General features: G+C 35.8%; 1 protein-coding gene across 5 annotated transcripts in view; it reads right to left on the minus strand.

The window, feature by feature from the left end:
* Positions 1-2,426: 2,426 nt before the first annotated feature.
* Positions 2,427-18,946, minus strand: part of MYO5C (myosin VC) — a 36,674-nt gene continuing 20,154 nt past the window's right edge. For 4 of the 5 annotated variants that reach the window (XM_064456422.1, XM_064456421.1, XM_064456423.1 and 1 more), the window contains 17 exons: positions 17,715-17,895; positions 17,037-17,130; positions 16,126-16,189; positions 15,959-16,039; positions 15,395-15,575; positions 13,171-13,264; positions 12,318-12,369; positions 11,955-12,114; positions 11,610-11,697; positions 10,806-10,901; positions 9,696-9,850; positions 8,457-8,546; positions 7,025-7,175; positions 6,315-6,597; positions 5,123-5,297; positions 4,532-4,612; positions 2,427-4,277 (listed from right to left, as the gene is read on the minus strand). In XM_064456422.1, coding sequence (XP_064312492.1) covers positions 4,125-4,277; positions 4,532-4,612; positions 5,123-5,297; positions 6,315-6,597; positions 7,025-7,175; positions 8,457-8,546; positions 9,696-9,850; positions 10,806-10,901; positions 11,610-11,697; positions 11,955-12,114; positions 12,318-12,369; positions 13,171-13,264; positions 15,395-15,575; positions 15,959-16,039; positions 16,126-16,189; positions 17,037-17,130; positions 17,715-17,895 — 2,179 coding nt within the window. In that variant the 3' untranslated portion in view covers positions 2,427-4,124. Of the gene's footprint in view, positions 4,278-4,531; positions 4,613-5,122; positions 5,298-6,314; positions 6,598-7,024; positions 7,176-8,456; positions 8,547-9,695; positions 9,851-10,480; positions 10,545-10,805; positions 10,902-11,609; positions 11,698-11,954; positions 12,115-12,317; positions 12,370-13,170; positions 13,265-15,394; positions 15,576-15,958; positions 16,040-16,125; positions 16,190-17,036; positions 17,131-17,714; positions 17,896-18,946 lie in introns of those variants that run through there. The other variant, XM_064456426.1, reaches the window with a different exon arrangement.

Below are 18,946 nucleotides of genomic sequence, written 5' to 3' on the forward strand. Positions count from 1 at the left end.
TTGCAAACAAAGAGCCTGAGATCACAAGCTGCCATCCTTTCAGGGAGCTTCTCTGGGATAGTATTGCTTATACCTTTAAAGAGACTCTAGCACCAGGGCTCAGTTCTACTAGATTCTTAAAACTGGACATTTACAACTGAAAAACCTGTTATTCCGAGGTTCTCAGAATGGTTGCCACTGAGGGCAGCTCAGGTGACATATCACAGATTTAAATCCTTGGTGTGAAGCCTCAAGAAACTAGGCCAACTAGACTTCAGGAGGAAAACATTCACTTCAGAAAAAGCATAAAATTGAAGTATTACAGGAAAAAGAGCCATCTAATTTGAACAAAATATCATTACTAGATCTGGAGACTTTAGACAAGGACCTATTCTGCTTGGAACAAATACTCTGGGCAGAAATAATCTTTTATAAAGTATGAGAATTTGCTGGAGTAACATAGAGGGTGAATCATATCAGATGAGATTATGACATATTACAAAGTTTTGCTACAAGAGAAGCCAACAGAAATTCTGAATAATTAAAAAGCAGTATTATACCAGAGATTGGTTGTGACAATGATGGATTTGTATACTGTTTTATAAAGATATAAAATATTTAAACCAAAAGGGTCTAAAAAGATTATACCTTCTTGGGCTGTAGCCTGAAAATTTAAATTTACTAGGTTTTAAGAGTTACAGTTAAAATTTAAAAATGGTAGCATGGTGAAACATTAAGAAATATGCTACTTACAGAGAAATTCTATACAATGAATCTCATTTATAAATATCCAAAACACCCACCTTTTCAAACAGCAACAACCTGGAGATTCTCAATATAACTAAATAAGCTGTGTACAACTGTTAGTGTAGAAAAGCAAGCTTCCTGTTAAGTCTACTTAAAGGGTATTTAAAGCTCAGCCTCTCCAGTTCTATCACTTCAGGTCAGTTACGTACTGACGATTATAGATCAAAGGCTTTATTTTAACTGCCCTCTTTCAGAATACAGAACATAAACTATTAGGCAAACTAGATCTTACCTGCCTGTTCCATATAGCAGCAATATTTGGATGGTTTCCAAATGTTAAATTTTAAACATACTGGGCAGGTGACTGATGACTGATTTTTCCAACTACCAAGTTGACATTCTGATAAGCACTGACAATGGTAAGTCTATCTCATATGCTTAACAAAATTTAAAAGTCAAACAAATTGATTAGTGTCCACGCTGGTTCTTCCTTGAGTATTCTTTACTATTCACCTGTTTTAAAAAAATAAATTTTAAAATCAATAAGATTAAAAATTGCTGCTTTTTTGCACTCTTAAAGAATTTGGGGGGAATTTATGAAAACACTTCTGAAAAATTTAAGAAGTGTTGAAGGTCACTTCTACTATTAAGACTCTACTGAAGTCACTGAAATCATGCCATTAGATGTTTGCATTTGAAGTCAAGAGGATCTGAGATAAAATGGGGGGGGGAAAAAAAAGAAAAAATTAGGTCTCAACCCAGCAGACACTTGGGTAGAAGTAACCTGTCCTAATCTTTTTTGTTAGAATATTATGTGAACACAGGACTGAAAGGGACCACCTATGCTGCTGAGTCCTGTACCCAAAAACTGCAGGAGTCACACATCTGGACACATCCAAAGATGCCGACAGCATCTTACGCACCTCTCCATAAGCCACTTCAGTGCGTTCCCACTGCAGTAAGTATCATCATTTGACATTTTCCTGTTTGAATACCTTTCTCCTATCACTATCATGCTAGGAAAGGTAACCCCAGTAATGCCTCTTTCATGTATCTGCCTTCACTAAAACTGCTCCTTATATCTAGAAGAATTACAGATAAACAGGATTTTGTACCTACACAGACACAATAAAGTTAGCAAAAGCAAGATAACTTTCTGAGAGCATACAGCAGTCAATGTTAATTCTGAATTTTCTTTTAAAAAATACTTTTTTTTTTTTTTTTTTTTTTTTACACATACAGTGTTAATAGCATACTTCACACAAACCTCTCAAAGTAACCTAGCATCAAATTGTCAGAACAATTTTCCTTGATCAGCAATTTTTGTCATACAGACATACATGCCTTCTGGTATTTCTATGTGATGCAGACATAAGAGTGGACTGTGATTTTATTCATACCATCCCAGGTAACAGACATACAGCTCCCTGTATGTTTACAGCTAACTGTAAAAAAAGGCTATGTACAAATTATAGCAACAAAACTTGCTTGCATTAAAATAGTTACAGAAGTTCATGAGGAGCCAAGGGCAGCATACCATTCTGACAGGAAGATACACAATGTTACAGCAAAACAACCAGACCATTAAATAAATGGTGCAATAAAAGACTGACAGTATTCACTGATGTTCACGCAGTTCCAAGTAATTCTTTCAAATGATCCCACATTGAAAACTATCGCATCACTCAAAGCACTACAAATTGGTTTAAAAGCCACTTTATTTAACAGATTAAAATACTAGTCTACCTATACATCTGTGATATTCTGAACAGCTTTTATTGTTACTGAACAAAACACACAATTTTTCCTTCATATATTTTGAATATCTCTCTGTGGATATCACCATGAATATTTCACTGTACATAGTAAACACCAAGAATACTGAACAGCAAGAATGATTCCTTCTTTATATTTACAGATTTTTCTGTGAAATTAAACAAGCAGTACTAACACTGTGTAATAAAAAAAAATAACATAAATTGTTTCTTCCTGTAATACCTAAATTAACTAAATTAATTAGAATGCCTTAAATACTTCAAAGCTTTAGTGCTCAATTTTAATAACTGTGTCTAATCGACTAGCTAGAAAACTAGCATTATTTACTGAGGAATTTCTAAGTACAGTCACTGTGGTGTGGTGGATGCTGTTTCTTCAGTTGTTCTGACAGGGCCCAGTACTAAATGAAGCTACTGTTTGCTGCATTCTGACTACAGGGAGAAGGCTGAATAAAGCCAACACCCCCACCCCCCAAAAAAAAAAAACCACAAAAAACCACCCAAAAAAGACCACTTCTGCTTCTAAGGATCCTGCAACTTGAAAAGAAATAAAGATGATATGTAAGGAATTAAGCTTGGCTTATCAGTAAGACCAGACCACGGTAACTGCATTAACTCCTACTCGGTGTCTGGACTGGAAGAAGGAAACCAGCAAAAAAGAAAGGGAGAAAGACGTGCCTATGTGTGCATACTCAGTGTATATTCTCAAACACACTGCACTAGAGGTGGATCCAAACCAGATGACGACTCCTGTTTCTCAGAGAAACAAGCTTGTAATTCAAACCTGGATCATGACATGAATTTTATATCTGACTTTTCTACTATAATAGCCAATATGAAAATCCAGACTTGTCATGGCAGAGAACAAAACTGAAATCTGTCTTCAGGAAGAGCACCTGAGTCCTTCCCCTGGGTGAAGAGCTGTCTGGTGTGCAATGCAAGCATTCAGTGAGCCAAGCCAGCATGCCTATAAAAAGACAATGGGGGTTGGTAACAGCAATTCCCTTAGACTAATCTCGGTTCCCCAGTTTCAATGTAGCTATTGATTTTTTTAAAAAACAACTGTCGATCTTCCCTCCTACTACAGTCTTCTGGAAGAACTGTTATAAAAGAATTCTTCTATGAAGGGAATATAGATGTAAGAAGTATAGAAGAGTGAGAGCTACTGTAAAACAGATCCAGTGTATCAAGGCAATGATGAATAGCATTACCTTGGGAAAAATTCTTGTTACAGGAAGTGAAGGCAAGGAAAATTGTAAAGTAATAACGTTTATCACATGGCAGTTTTCCCCTCTGGCTGGTACTGACAGGGCACCAACGCAAACTTGTCAGATAAATGCTTTTCTTGTCAAGTTTGGGCTAAAAAACTGCACAGTTAGCTTTGTGTCCAGCTGATGATATTAAGTCATCATTGCAGGACTGCAGTGAAGGAAGAAGAGTAAGAAAAGAGAGAATGAAATCACACAAGCTGAAATTATTCCTACTTTTTAAGTCTTGACTGAAGAACAAGTTTTTTGTAGTTTAATTCACTGCAAGCTGCCATACTATCCACCAGCTGGAAAAATGAACCATGAAAGTCTGTCTTTATATAGTCTCTGAGGAAATACCAATGCATTGGTTTTATTAAACCCTTGTGAGAAAGCCAAGTTTGAAGCTGCTGGGGACTTGTATCATTTCCAAGGCATGTGGAGAGGGGGTGAAAGGAAACGTCACTTGAAAGAGATATTTGGTATCGAGCATCAACTGTGGAAGATCCTCACGATTGTTTAGCATAGCCTGAAATTATAACAGAAAGGGTAAGAAACATTGTATTAAGAATCAAAGCAAAAACACTACATTGCTTGCTTCCCACTGCAAATATTTCTTTTACATGATGCTAAGGAGACTTGTTTTGATCAGTTCCAAATGTCTAGAAGCTGAGCAACTTAGTAATAATATGACGTAAAGGTCAAGTGTAACTACATAGCATCAAAAACTGCATGTATGAAGTATCCCGTAACTTGAATATGTGATATAGTTGTAGCTCTTACCTGGACTTTACGAACAAATGATGGAGTCACTCTTTTCTCAAAATCATCTATCGGTGTGTATGAGTTGAGGATCTTAACTATCTGTTCAAATTACAAAAGACTATTTTAGTATGTCACAACAAGTGAGAAGTCAAAAAGAAGAAAGCATTAATTTACTGATATTTAATGGAAGTTTCAGTAAAGAATTTTACAATAAAGAGAGAATTTTGACTGTCACCTAATGAGTTGTTACATATATGATGGTTGCTATGACTCATTTCCAGAGATGTCAGCAGGATCAAGGAGATGCAGAAAAAGCTGAATCAATTAAGGGAAACAACAAAAAAAGCCTGTGACAAAGTAAAGAAAATACATTGTGGAATAAAAACATGCGATAGAACAAAGCAGGCAAGTATTCACCACGGGAGCAGTTAAAGTGCTACCAATCAGGAATAAGGAATTTAAAAAATTCAGTTTAACAAGTGGTGATGTGGAATGCTGAGGAATGCTATTTTTATCTAATGAATGGCCAATAGCTATTTGCAACAAATTATTTTAGATAGCTAAGATTTTGCAATTGGTGCTGCTGGAAGAAAACAGATGGTTCATTACCTGCACAGTAGAAAGAGATGTGCAGCGTTCACATATTTCCTTGGCATCATCATCTGTGATCTTTTTGACCTGAAGGAGCCAGGCTGCTTGAGATAGAGGCTCCAAAGTTTCTTTGGCATTGCTGCTTTGAAGATTCTTGTCCTTAAGCCATTCTTCCAAGTAGCTGATATTACATCTGGGTTAAACCATGAACAGACAACAGAAATGTCAGGTTCCCCCCTAACTAGCAGGCTTCTAAAGAAGCAATGCTCCTCCAATGCAGTGTTCAAATTATTACATTTTAAATTAAAAACCATAACTGTAGCTTATAAAAATCAAACAATTAATAGCTTATTGACCTGTAACTTTAATCCCTTGTATGTTTCAATCCTTTTTATTTTTTTATTTCTTAAAGCTTGGATAATAGAAAGCAATGTATTAGTTTAGCTGTTTTTTACAGAAAAATACTAATATATACTGGCATTGCCTATTACACTGTATCACTATATGTTTTTAAAATATTAGTTTACAACTGAGCTTATACAGGAAATGAGAACAAACTTTGCACATTACAAAGCAGGGCCAGGCTTATAACTGATGACCTAAAGGTTAAAGCAGCTTTCTTCTAGTAATATTCCCAGATGGCTCAAGATTTTACTGATTTTCTTTCACCTTAGTCAGCAGACTGTCTAATGTAGAACAAATGAGCTGTATCTTCTGCAAAACAGTTCAGAGCATGTTCTTTTGGTGCTTGTAAGAGGACAGATGATGCCCAACCTAAACCCTCAAAGGCTCTGTCTCAGTGCCCTTCTCATCACAGAGCACGAAAAATGCAAGTCAGCTTTTGTCTGTCTGCTAGCCAGGTGATGCTGCATCTTTTTACTACAGTAAGAAAGAATTAAAAATACTATTTATCACATCATGAATGAACTAGCATGGAAAGAATCCTAAACATGTCTGACTTTAAACTCCAGACTGTAATTTTCTCTGTCTTTTCCTTCATTAGTTTTTCCATGGAAAGAACAATTTGTAATATGTTATGCTGAGAAAGCTTAGCCCAAAAGGTCTTTTTTTCAAAAAGACCAAAAAACAATTAGCTACTTCCAGTAGAATGGTTACAGAATATCCAGTGACTTAGTGATAAAGGATGTTACATAAAAGTGTTAAAAATTCATGCTCAAGCAACTGCTTGTTGAAACTTTACTGGCTTTACCTTATCTGCATTCCTTTTCTACAAGAGCACATGTCCTTGCGGAGGAAGAGACTATTGAGGGTGATGGCGCCAATCAGAAAGAAAAGCTGCTTCACTGCCTGCTTTAGAAGCTCAGACTCCAAGCCATTCTGGCGCATAGTACTATAAAAATAGCTGAGCTGTTGCAGGATAGAGGTCATTGTGTAGGTATCCGTGTCATCTATACTAGAAGAACGTTTACGGAACCCTGTAGGTTTCAAGCCAGAAATTCCCTGAAGACTTTCATATTCCAGCATGCCTGGTACTGAAAGAAAACAGAAAATAACTGATAAGACCAACACTCCTAAGCCTCCTTTTAGTTATGTTAACTTGATTATTGAACAAAACCTACTTTCAGGATATTTTAAAAGTCAAATGGTACAAGAAAAATAAGATACTGACAAATGTTTCTGGAGCAAACGAATTTTAAAAAGCCTTTTATATTTTTAGAATGTTTATCAGTTCAAAGCATTATCCCACACCAGCAAACGTTGTGAGGAAAAAGTCTTTCCAAACCCTGTGGGGATATACCATTCAGTGGAATTTATACGTGCAGAAACATACATGCAGGTATACATACGTATAAATCAACAGGAGAAAGAAGTGTGTCCCATCCTTTGCCTCCATGTATAAGCTTTATTTGTACACTTCACAAGCTACATTTAAGTCTGTTGGGGTTGCCACTGTCTTACCGATCATGGGCTGAATGTTGTTCTCCATTACAATTATGAATTGGTGATAGACACGAATGGCCAAATCACTAAGAATTTGTCTGTATTCTGAGAGATCAAAATGCTTCAGACAGTTCTTATTCTGACGTGGAGTGTTACACTTCATAAATTCCTACAAGTAAGTTGGAAATATAATTATTAGAAATCACATAACATTATAATTATAAATTGTTACTATAATGTACTTGATGTATTAGAGTAACTCATTCCATCTCTGGCTGAACACAGTCTTGGAATGAGTCAAAGTGACAGCTAACTTCAATGGATGTTTCCAGTTCTGGGCTTCCTGCACTTAATTTTCCAGTTTATGTTGATGTTTACTCTGTTCATAAAGCCTGCTAAAGCCAAAGGAAAGACATGCTTAGATTTCAATGAACTTTGGATCAATTCCTAGACCACTTAAACAGAAAGCAAACTCCCCACTCCACCGCTCCCACCCCCCCCAAAAAAAAAGACAAAATGCAGGTTTTTTTACATTTTATTGCTCCAAAGAAATCTCGTTTTTGGACTTTTCGTCAGAAAAGTTCAGACTTCAAAAGTCTAGACTGAATTCTAACTTGTGTGAAGTCTTGAATATTCATTGCAAATATAGATTAAAACTCTAAATTCTGGATTCAGAACTTCCCTACTGCTGCAACCAAATTATAAACGACTGTTTTAAATTAAGTTTAAATGTTGTTTCCCACCGCTCTTTAGATGTTACCGATATGACCACAAGAAAGAGTACAGTTGTTTAGACAACACTCAGTGACTGTGATTCCAAGGCTTTATGGTACCTGTTCACATAAGAATATAGTCTTCAGGATTAAGGTGCCTATGAAATCTCAGTTCAGTCTACCTAAATTTATAAAACCTAGCAATAAAATACAGTAAGACTTTGCAATTTAAAAGAATTTAGAAGAATTTTGTATTTCAGGATAAAACTTAGCTTAAACGCATAAGTGAAATAAGGAAAAAAATGGGTATTTTATTGTTTAGCTCCTTTCCTGAGGTTTTCTTCTGTAATGTCATTTTAGTAGCAGTAGGTGTTTGAATGGTCACAATTATAAAATAATAAAACTGTTTTATACATATATGTAGCTGGACATCTGAAGTCTAGCTCACATTAAACTCCTGTGGAAGAGTTCAAATTAAGCAGCAGTTTCCACATCATGTCTTTAACCTACTTTAACACTTCAATGTTTCCTTGATATCACCTGATCTGTTAGTTCTTTACTGTGTTATTATTTGTGTAAGACATAACACCACTGCAGAGCAACATGAATATCTAAATATCTGGAAGGAACAGTGGTGAGATGGCGAATAATTATCAATCTATTATCACTATTTTTAAATTTTAATTAAAGTGTGTCACAAGTAAAGTAATGGAATCATTTGATGACATCTTTCCTACCTCTTCCCCGCTGTACTGCTTCAAACAGTTAAGAAAATAATACGTATTGGAAAGCCAAAAGGACAACATCTCAAAGTCTTCTGAATGTTCCTGAAAATTGTAAGTAACGCAATCTTATAATGGTACCGTCTCATGAAGTTAATCTAATAACTAAACTTAAGATCATTCCAGAATTGGTATCATAGAGCCCATATATAGCAGAAGGAGCACACAACATCTGTAAGATGATAGCTGAACAAATCATGCTGTGTTTTCAGACTAATACACATATAGCAAAGATCCCTCTTTTATGTGGTAAACACTGTTTAAGTCTTCTTAAAGGACAGACTGGCTAAATAAGTCTGAACCAAACAGTTTTACACATTTCTATGTATAGTGTTGTAGTGTGCCGGAGGCCTTCCTGCAAAAAAGCCTGAACAATGCCTGTATACACAAATGAAACTGAACTACATATAAACACAATTCTAACTATGTGTAGGTACGTCTTATTTTTGTTAGATATGTTAGTGCAAGGTTTTCTAATAGATAAACTGTGGTATAAATTTGTCTGCGAACAAACTATAGGCATTCTCTATACAACAAATTCAACCGCATAAACCATAGTCCATTCCCTGCCTGTGCTACAAAGTGTGGTGTTTTATTGCATTGTAAATCCAAAATAAAGCATTCACACAGCTGAATTTGTTATGTAGATGAGAGAACAGGCTAACAATTCTTGTTTATAAGTTCATAAACTGGCTGGCAACATAACTTTAATCCTTTGGGTACTAATACTGCAGTACCAAATGACACATCAAAAAACAACATTACACTAGTAGAACAGCAGTGTAAAATCCTCTTAAACTTCTGACACCTGCCTGCTGCCAAACATACTAATCTTCATTTCTGTCCATCCAACTTTTACTAGTGCTGAAAGCACCGGTGCAGTTCACCTAATTAGCTACTCATTGTAAAATGTAAAATACTTTAAATGATTTTGTCAACAAGATCTTCAGATAAAAATAATCTCTGTTACTGCATTCTGTGCATTCTGTGTTCAGCACAGTAGACCCTTACATAGAGGCTTTACAGGGATACTACTACAAACTTCAAAAAGTGTGTCACTAATGATTATTATTCTTTCATAGGCATACTAGCAAATAAAAGTGTGAGCATTCGTAGGTACTATGCATGCATCTTGTAAAGGTTACATTAAAAAAAAAAATCAAAAAGTACAGTACAGCCAAACATAATTCCTACCTTAACAACTTTTTTGATACCATCAATGGTTACATTCATGAAAGATTTCAGCATGTCAGCATCATTCAGATAATCTGCATACCTCACACACATGAATAGGATGTGAGCTGGAAGCCCAGGTATCGTATTAACTACAACTCCACGGGGCTTTAAATCTGCATAAAGGAAAGTCAGTAGGTTTATTATATAAAAATTAAATTATTCAATGTATCATTCTGAAAAAGACAAGCAGTATGGGGTTTAATTCTTCAGTGACTTGTCAGTGAAGTATCAGTCACTTGATAATTGAATTACTGATTGCTTGTTTCTGAAAACTTCTGTAACAGTACTGTTCACATAGGAGTACTAATTAAGTTTTCCAGAGTAATAGGATATGGTAGCAAATTCTAAGGTCAGCATGGGCTACACCAGACAGGCCAAATTCAAAAAGCAATCTGCATTTAACCACCCACTGGAGGCCCCAGCAAATTCTGGCATTGCTTAATGACACATCTTTGTTCACAAACGTATAAACATTTGCATGGCTGAAGCGGATGAGAGGAAAAGGAGGATGATGTTTCCAAGCAGTAGTTTATAATGGTTCTAATGTACACAGAAAATTTGTTGAGCTAATGCAAAAGGCTGGTTTGTCAGTAAGATCGATATTGTAAAATTACTCAGAGGAAGGAAAAAATTCCTCTACAAAAGAAACATGAAAGTACAGTTCCCTTCAGTGAAGAGAATGATATGGAAAGGACAGACAGGAGAGTAATCCATCACACACGGATATAAGCCCAATGACTTACAGACTTAGTAGATGACCAGGAAGAAAGTAAATTCAAGTCCCTGGAGTGCTCTTGAGATTTATAGCTTTATAAGTGAATAAATAATAAGAAAGATAATAGAGTCAGCATTATAGAGTCAGACAAATTATTTTTATGCAGATAAAGCACATCTATATTTGAAATGACTGGCAGTAGAAAAAGAGCAATATAAAGACTCCAAGTCATATTGGTAGTAAAAGAGTGGGGGGAAAAGGCAACTTTGAACATAAGTGAAATAGTTTTTCTTGCAGTGTTCTACACTGAATATCATTGACTACTGATAAAATTCGAAGTGTTACTAAAATACCGAGGATCAGATTTTGAATGATCCTTTCTTCATCCTCTTTTTTGTACTCCATCATTCCAATGTACTCTTTGGACAATGTTGGCACATGAGCTTCAGCTGTCAAACACAAAAGCACTGTTACCTGCAGGTAAACAGCTAAGCTAACATTCATGTTAGAACAAACTATTGGAGAAATGCAGTTTCCTTTGTAACCAAGTATGGGCCCTGTTCACAATAATGTTCTTAGCTTACAGTTCCAAGTGTTATGAGTTAAATAACATAATTAATGTTATTAGTTTCACTGGATTCAGTGGAATTTCTTGCACTAATAAGACAAACAGCAACAACACAGCTCAACATTAGTCACCTCTGCCCTGTTTTGAAGTGTATTACTTGCTATATAAGAGTTTTGTACAAACTAATTTCAAATCAGGAACCATCCACTATTTGGAGGTCATGGGAGGAACGACTCATGTGCTGCAAAACTAACATTCTGTTGGCTCAGAGACAGTTTGGGTGAGGGTGTGTATTAACTTTTATTGACAGAACCTGACGCCCCTAGCTTAATCTTTTATCATATAGTCTAGGTCCCACATGCATCTATTATTTAGCTGGGAAAAAAGTACAGGAAAGGGCTTTCATATAATTTCTGTTGATGGTTCCCTGGCACTTTTTTTCTGAGGTTTTAAAATTTCTAACCTCACCCCAAATCCTACCTTTTTCTTTTTTTTAAATATACTTTCCTTCAAACACACACTGAACATCCAAATCTGTATTTAAAAACAAACAAAAACCCCCAACCAAAACTACATAACAATATCTTACTTTTTTCGATAGTCTTGGTAAGAGTTTTGATCTGATCCTCCAATTTTTTTATTATTCTGTCTTTCATGTCTAGTTTTTCTTCAAGATCCTGTAATAATCAAAGTCAGTGAGTTCAGAGCAACCACAATTAAAGAATGTATTCCACTGCTACATGTTATTGCCCCAATCAAAGAGCTCTATGATGTGCTTTTACTTGTGTTTGGTGGAAGAAACATGAAATCTTCATATCTTTTCTCTCCCCCAGTGAACTGAGAAAACATCCTGCCCATACCATGAAGCTGTGATTTCTTTCTTTTTATCCTGCATTTCAGGTACAGTTTCTTAATGACAGTTTCATTTCCTCACCATATTTTCCACAGTAAGTCGAGTTGTTTCTTGCTTTATCTTGCTTTTTACTTCATCCTGGATTTCATCTTGCAACAAACCATTTCTCAGCCCCTCAATTTCTTGGGTTGTGACTTTCAGTCTCTCTTTTGTGTCTATCTCATTCTGTTCCTCATTTGTTCTAAGAATAGATAGATAGGAAGCTTTGTCTCTTATTCTTCTTTTGTTAAAGCATATTTGTATCATACTTGTCCACTACTTATTAACTGTACACAAGGCTGTAAGGCAAATCTTATATTGGATATGGTACTTTAAAGAGTTTAAGTGACTTTGTTACCCCAGCTCATGGCAATTACATTTATTACATTAAAAAAAAAAATTTACCGTCTTTGTGTTCTATCCCCTTCCAGCTCGTAATGCAGCCGATTAGACATGTCTTTCATTTTTTCCATAATAATTAGCAACAAAACCCAAAACAAAAGAAAAACAACAAAATCACATTTGCTTACTGTTCTGTACTAGTATTTACTAAATCTCTCACACTCATAATTTTGTTTCATCTAATGAAATTGAATGACATACCGGATAATGTATGACAGAAATATCTGACTACTCACACCACACAGAAGATTGTACGGGATAGGGAATTTTGACACTACTAACTTCTTGCATTTGGCAGTAAAACTACTTGCAAATTTTTAATCAACTGTTTAGGAAGACACTACAGTTAGAGAGACTCAGAAACCTCAGCAAAGTATGCTTTCCTAAACTGAGAAGAACTTCCAAATAAGCAAATGAAGCAAGAACTTTTCCCTCTGTCTCCCACTCTGAATTTTTCAACACCCTCTGAAGTCCACCTCATAGAGTATGCCTTATGTTCCAAAACATCTTTCATTTTTTATTATTTCCAAAGGGCATACTCCATTACATACATTCTTAAGTGATCCCTACTGAATACACTTGCAGACATCCAAACCATAGAACTGAATTACCTGAAAAAGGTTAAAAAAAGAAAAAATACACCCACTTGCATATATTTTGTTCTTTAATAATAGAGATATAAACTACATCACACATTTTTTCATCATATTTCTTACATTTTACTAGCAAGAAATTAAGGAATAAGGCAATGAAATTATCATGTAATATTACTTCAACTTTTAAAAATTCAAATACAGGGAATTCATCATGTTCATCTTAAACAACTGTAAGACTAGGGACCATACTGGTACTTTACCTTTCAGCTTTACAGTTTGTTCATGAAGACGGTTTTCAAGATCTGATTTTTTATTTTCAAGTTCAGAAACTTGCTGTTTAAGATCTGGGATCACCTTTTAGAGAAAAAGGATATTTATGTATTTCAGCACCTTCCTTCTTATCAAATGTCTGCAACAGTTACTAGGACACCGGAATACCTTTAACTGCAAATAGTCAAAGACTGGGGGGACACTGTGAGGGCATATGCTACCTGTTTGCCTAACTTGTTTAACTTTCCTGGAGGCATCTGCTACTGGCCACTCTTAAAAATGAAATAGTGAGCTAACTAAATGTTTGGACTGGCCCAGTAGTACCATTCTTCTGTTCTAGTTCAAGGGAAATTGCACAGTGGCTTTCATTTCCCTAGCTCAATAAACATTGGAAAAAAACTTATTATGTTACAAAATAATTTTTTAGAAATAACATTATTAGTAACTTTTCCTTAGATTTTCAATTTTAGTAACTTTGTTTTGAAAATATTTCTTTAGATATTTTTCACTCAGCAGAAGAATAATATGGTATATACTATCTTCTGGAATAATAGCACTTCCTTGTATTAGATATGTTTTACACAGTACTAAATTATTAGACTCTTAAGCCTTGCCTGCAATTTGTTAGCAACTTCCTACGCTTAGTTGCCCTCTGGTGGGGAGAGCCTCAGAACTCCACAAATATGTCGCCACCATAAATCCCACAGGTATCTGGTTTTTCACTACCAAATCGTAGAACATGGCAACCTGAGACAGAAATAGCTTTAAAGAGGCTTCTGAGAAAAAGATGCTAATTTCTGTCCTCTCACAACAGAGGAAAAAAATGAAGTAATTAAATTCTGAACTTGCATGCCTCAGTACAATGAAAATTGAAGCTGGTTGCTGTAGGTTGACCCCATCTGGCCAGCAACCAAGCACCCACAGAGATGCTCACTCCTCCCCTACTCCCCACCCCAGCAGAACAGGGAAGAGAATAGGAAGAGCAGAAGCAAGAAAACATCTGGGTCAAGATAAAGCCAACATAAAGCCAAGATAAAGCCAAACACCCCCTTTCTTTTCCTCTACTTCTGTTTTTATAGCTGAGCATGACATTATATGGTAGGGGACATCCTTCTGGTCAGCTCAGGTCAGCTTTCAGGGCTGTGTGCCCTTCCAACTTCTTGCCCACCCCCAGCTTAATTTGCTGAGGTGGGGCAGAGTAGGAAAAAGAGAAAGCCTTGACCCTGTGCAAGCTCTGTTCAGCAACAGCCAAAACACTCTTGTGTTACCAATACTGTTCTACCCACAAATCCAAAATGCAGCATCACACAGATTGCTACAATGAAAGTTAACTCCATCACAGACAGACCCAGTAGCACTATTGTAATACTGACCAAAACAAAGTTATGGTATCACAAAACTGCTTTTCATTAAGTCTGAAACACAGAAAGTGTTCCATCAGAAAAATATATGACCTGACCAAAAAATAACTATTTTTTTTAATTATCGGACAAGAAGTTTAACTTACGTAGGTATTAAAAAAGATATGGTGAGCTAACTTCCTGGTCATTGCTAAACCTCTGATTCACTTTTTAGTTAAAATTCTGTGTAAATAAAAAACTTAAATATTTGTTTTTCCATGACTTCCAGTATAAAGCTACATATCTGTAGAAATCATTATACCCCTCAAAAGTCCCTCGCATTGTTGCAAAACTGCAAAAAGCAGTCGTATGAGCTCAGCAATGGACATCCTAGCATCATTTTGAAGTTCAAAACATCTTTTATAAAATCTGAATATTCAGCCATATAAGCATACAAGGGTTCACACACATTCTAAAGACTCTCAGTGTCTCCCCAGCTATCAACAGCAGATGCTAAAGCCTGTGTCTGCACTACACACCAAGTCAGAGTTTGTGAAATGATATTTTGGCATTCTGTGATTAGAATCAAATATCAGTTAAGGTTTACGGAAGAGAAAAGGGAAGAAGCCTCTGTGAGGCTGCCCCAACAAGCCGTATACTTGGACAGTAAAGTTGGCTGCCTCCTAGCATCACTACCCCAGCATGCAGGAAAAAAAGTCTGTATGGATGTGTAATCTTAGATGGCCCTATCTGTTTGAGCCTTGATATTTCAAGGACATGACCGTAAGATTTTGAGGGCTTTGTGCCACACATATATTTGGATTGTATTACTAAGTAACAAAACATACTTCGCCTTACTACACCTTGATCTTACCAGATTTTCTGAAGTTAGCCTGCTAACTTCAAGTCGAATACCATCATTTATGTCATTTTCCTCTCGAAATAGTTTTTGTAGATGATTAATATCTTGACTAAGATGTTCAACTTTAAAGCTCAAACCTTCAATCTCCTTTTCATATATTTCTTTCTGAGACTGGAAATGACTTTCCAATACTCTGTTAAAAAAAAGGAGAAAGAACGTGGCAGATGTAGTACGCCCTCAATGCAATGAGTCAAGTTCAATATAAAGTGAAAACAAAGTACAGTGGATAACATGCAGACATTCTGTTACATCATCTGCGCATAAAGGGAGTTGAAAGTAATGCATGATATACGAGAGGGAATACATTTCCCTAATGCATAAACACTTACCTCACTGACATAGTAGAAGTTGATTAAAGTGATTTTAAGCTGATCAGCCAGTTATATAACATAATGCTTGTTCATTTCTTAAACAGAGGTTCAGTATTGCACTATCAAATTAGTTACTCACTGATCTTTCTGTTTATTTTCTAGATCACAGCTAGGAGTTATGAAAATATTGAAGAACTGAACGGACCTTGTAGCTTTTTTCAAGCCCTCGTAAGCAAACCACAGTTCTCCATCCTCATTTAAATGTTCCAAGTCCTCCATAGAGAGTCTAGAATACAAGGCAGTATCATTAGTGTGCAGGTGAACAAAATGCATTTCTTAAGCTTTTTAAAAGAGACCTCAGAACAAAATTACCTGCTTCTTATATGTTCAAAATCATAACTTTCAAGAAGCTGTTTTGTAACTTCTGACATCTTTTCTGGAAAAAACAAAGTTTATTACATGAATAAGTTTCTCCACGTGTTTCAAATTAAGTTTGATTATAAAAATCAAGCCAGCTTCTTCCTAAATATACAAGGTTCTTTCCAGGTACTCAGTAAATATATCTGATTTACTTCAAGAATATGACGAGGAACTTAGTTCTACTTTTGGACATGTAAGGTACACTATATGGGTATACCATGAATACTGTTTTTTTTCTAAACACATCAAACTTTCAATGCAAAGTTACATCTTTCTGTTCTGAATCTGGAAAACTGCTAGAGTTGTATAGATGACTTGTCATCTAGTGCTAGGTTACTACATTAAATGCTGCAGATACAGGTTTTCTCTACAACATTGTTAGCATCAAACAAAGTGCACAATGGTAGTGCTTCTTATTAAGTACCTTTTCCCAAAGAGAACCCAAGTCAGCAAGTTATTTAAGCATATTTGACATTTATTGGACCTAAGGCTAAAGACAGGATGAATGAAAGCTAGATAACATATTGTTTCCATATTCTTGGGTCTCTACAAGCTACTTGTTAAATTCTAAGTGAAGTTTAAGTTATTAGTATTGATTTTTAACCACAAAGGAGAGGTGTTTGGAATCCAAGTTCCTTCAAAGGGGTACCCCAGATGTCAGTATTCAGTGATTACTTTATAAAACTAACCTGTTGGGTTTTTTTTTTCCCCTTGCAAGTAAATGTATGAATAGAATGAAACCACTATGGGATGGTAAAGAGAACTGGGTTTTTGTCAAAACTAACATCGAAGAAATTGATTTAAACTGGCCTGGTTCACACTGTAGTTGGTAAATTCTATGAATTATCTAGTATGTAGCTTACCCCTCAATTCTCGCTTCTGTGACTGGGCCTGCTTTTCAACATCCAATTTTTGTGTCTGCAGCAGTTCAATTTCCTTTTGCAATTCAGGTATTTTCTAAATCAGACAAAATTTATAGACTGAGACAAGGAGTGAATGACAAGGGCTGAGTATCATTTAAATCCTAAATTATAATTAAGAGCAAGTTCATATGGTAAAAGGCTTAAAATGTGTTCTGTTTAAAGCATCTGGTTCTCAGGCATAAGAGCAGAACTGTAATGTGATGTAGTGAAAACATATGTTTGTGTCATGGAATGGACTCAGAGAAAAACATGTGACTTTACACGAGAGTACGATTTTCAGGTTCAGTTTAACAACTATATTTATGAAAAATCCCCTAAGAAACTAAAACTTTCTTGGAAAAGTAAAGAAAAAAAGATCCACACATTTAAATGTATAAATATTCAGGCACAATTGCTTTTCAAAACGTACTTATTTCTGTGAGCAGTAACTTACTTGTATTGTGCACTACATGAAAACAATGCACATAGTGGTGCATGAACTACAGCTTATTAACTACAACTTCTTCTAAAAATGCATTGGAGATAAAAAAATTAGTGAAGATAATCTATAAAAAAGCACCCACTTCCCTACTTGCTTTATCTAGCAAAGACTCCAAAATGAAATGTGTCATACTTTACCCGCGCTTGTTTTGTAAGTTGTCCTACTTCCATTTTCAAGCCATCTTGAATGACAATTTCTTGCTGAATTTGATGTTGTAGCTGAGTTTTTTCTTCTTTCAGAATCTTAATTTCTCCCTTGAGCAATTCAATCTCCTTTTCATAGTCCTGCTTCTGATTTTGGAAATTTTTCTCAAGTATCCTAAACAAGACAACAAAAAGGTGGTTTTACTTTCCTACATTCAGAAGTTGCTATCTGACATCCTCAGAATCAATCTACAAAATGGATGATAATGGGATGAGAATGTCCCTAGGCTTCCCAACATCTAATTCAAATATTTGGTCTGAATTCATAGCAAAACTGAGGTTTTTCCATTTAAAGGCTAATTCTCTAACTCTTTGAGAGTTAGCCTACTTAAGCAGCTTTCTGCTACATTTATGGCCACAGTGAGCACTGAACAAGGACACAGCAACAGAAAGCCATGTGTCTTTCTCAGTAAAACACTGCAAGAAGCTTTCAATTTTCTACTAGTCCCCGCTGGAAGGAACTGGCTTCCAACATAATATAGCTCATGGGCAAAGCAGCAAAAATAGCAAAGAAGTCCTCTTAGTATAGTGTAAGTTATTTGCAGCCAAAATCAGGCTGAGCTGAAACACCACACAGCTTCCAACCCTCAGGAACAGTGACTGATTGCACTCTTCACGCTTCAGAGAACAGCATTTATCTGGTATGAAATGTTCTCTGTCTCATACTGGAAGAGAGTTGCTGAGAAATAAACACCTGATCTGAGAAAAGCATGCTGCAAAGCATCAACCATTTATTGTTAAATAATAAGATTCTTCATACTTCAAATGAAATACCACAGGGGAAAAAAAATTTCCCCTATATTTTTAGCCAAATGTCCTTTACAAACACTGCTTTTGTCCAAGCCGAATCTTTCAATTCTGTCCTTTAATAGTCACTTCACAGGAATTCTGACTGGTATAGCCATTAGCTGCTTTTCCAGCCCTGACTGAATTCTGAGGATATCTCCAAATGAACCATTATGATCCGGCTTGCCTTTCAATTTTCAGAAGACACATGAAAAGACAGGAAACCGCAAAAGCAGTCTCAAGTCTACAATATAATTTCCTGCATGTGACTGACACACAAGCAAGCACATGCTTTTTCTCAACTGTACATGAAGTACTTCCGTACTAGCATGAATGTCCAAGAACACTGACAGATTCATAAGTGATGTGAACATTAAACA

The sequence above is a fragment of the Phalacrocorax carbo genome, chromosome 7 (genome assembly GCF_963921805.1).
Source record: "Phalacrocorax carbo chromosome 7, bPhaCar2.1, whole genome shotgun sequence".
Lineage (NCBI taxonomy): Eukaryota > Metazoa > Chordata > Aves > Suliformes > Phalacrocoracidae > Phalacrocorax > Phalacrocorax carbo.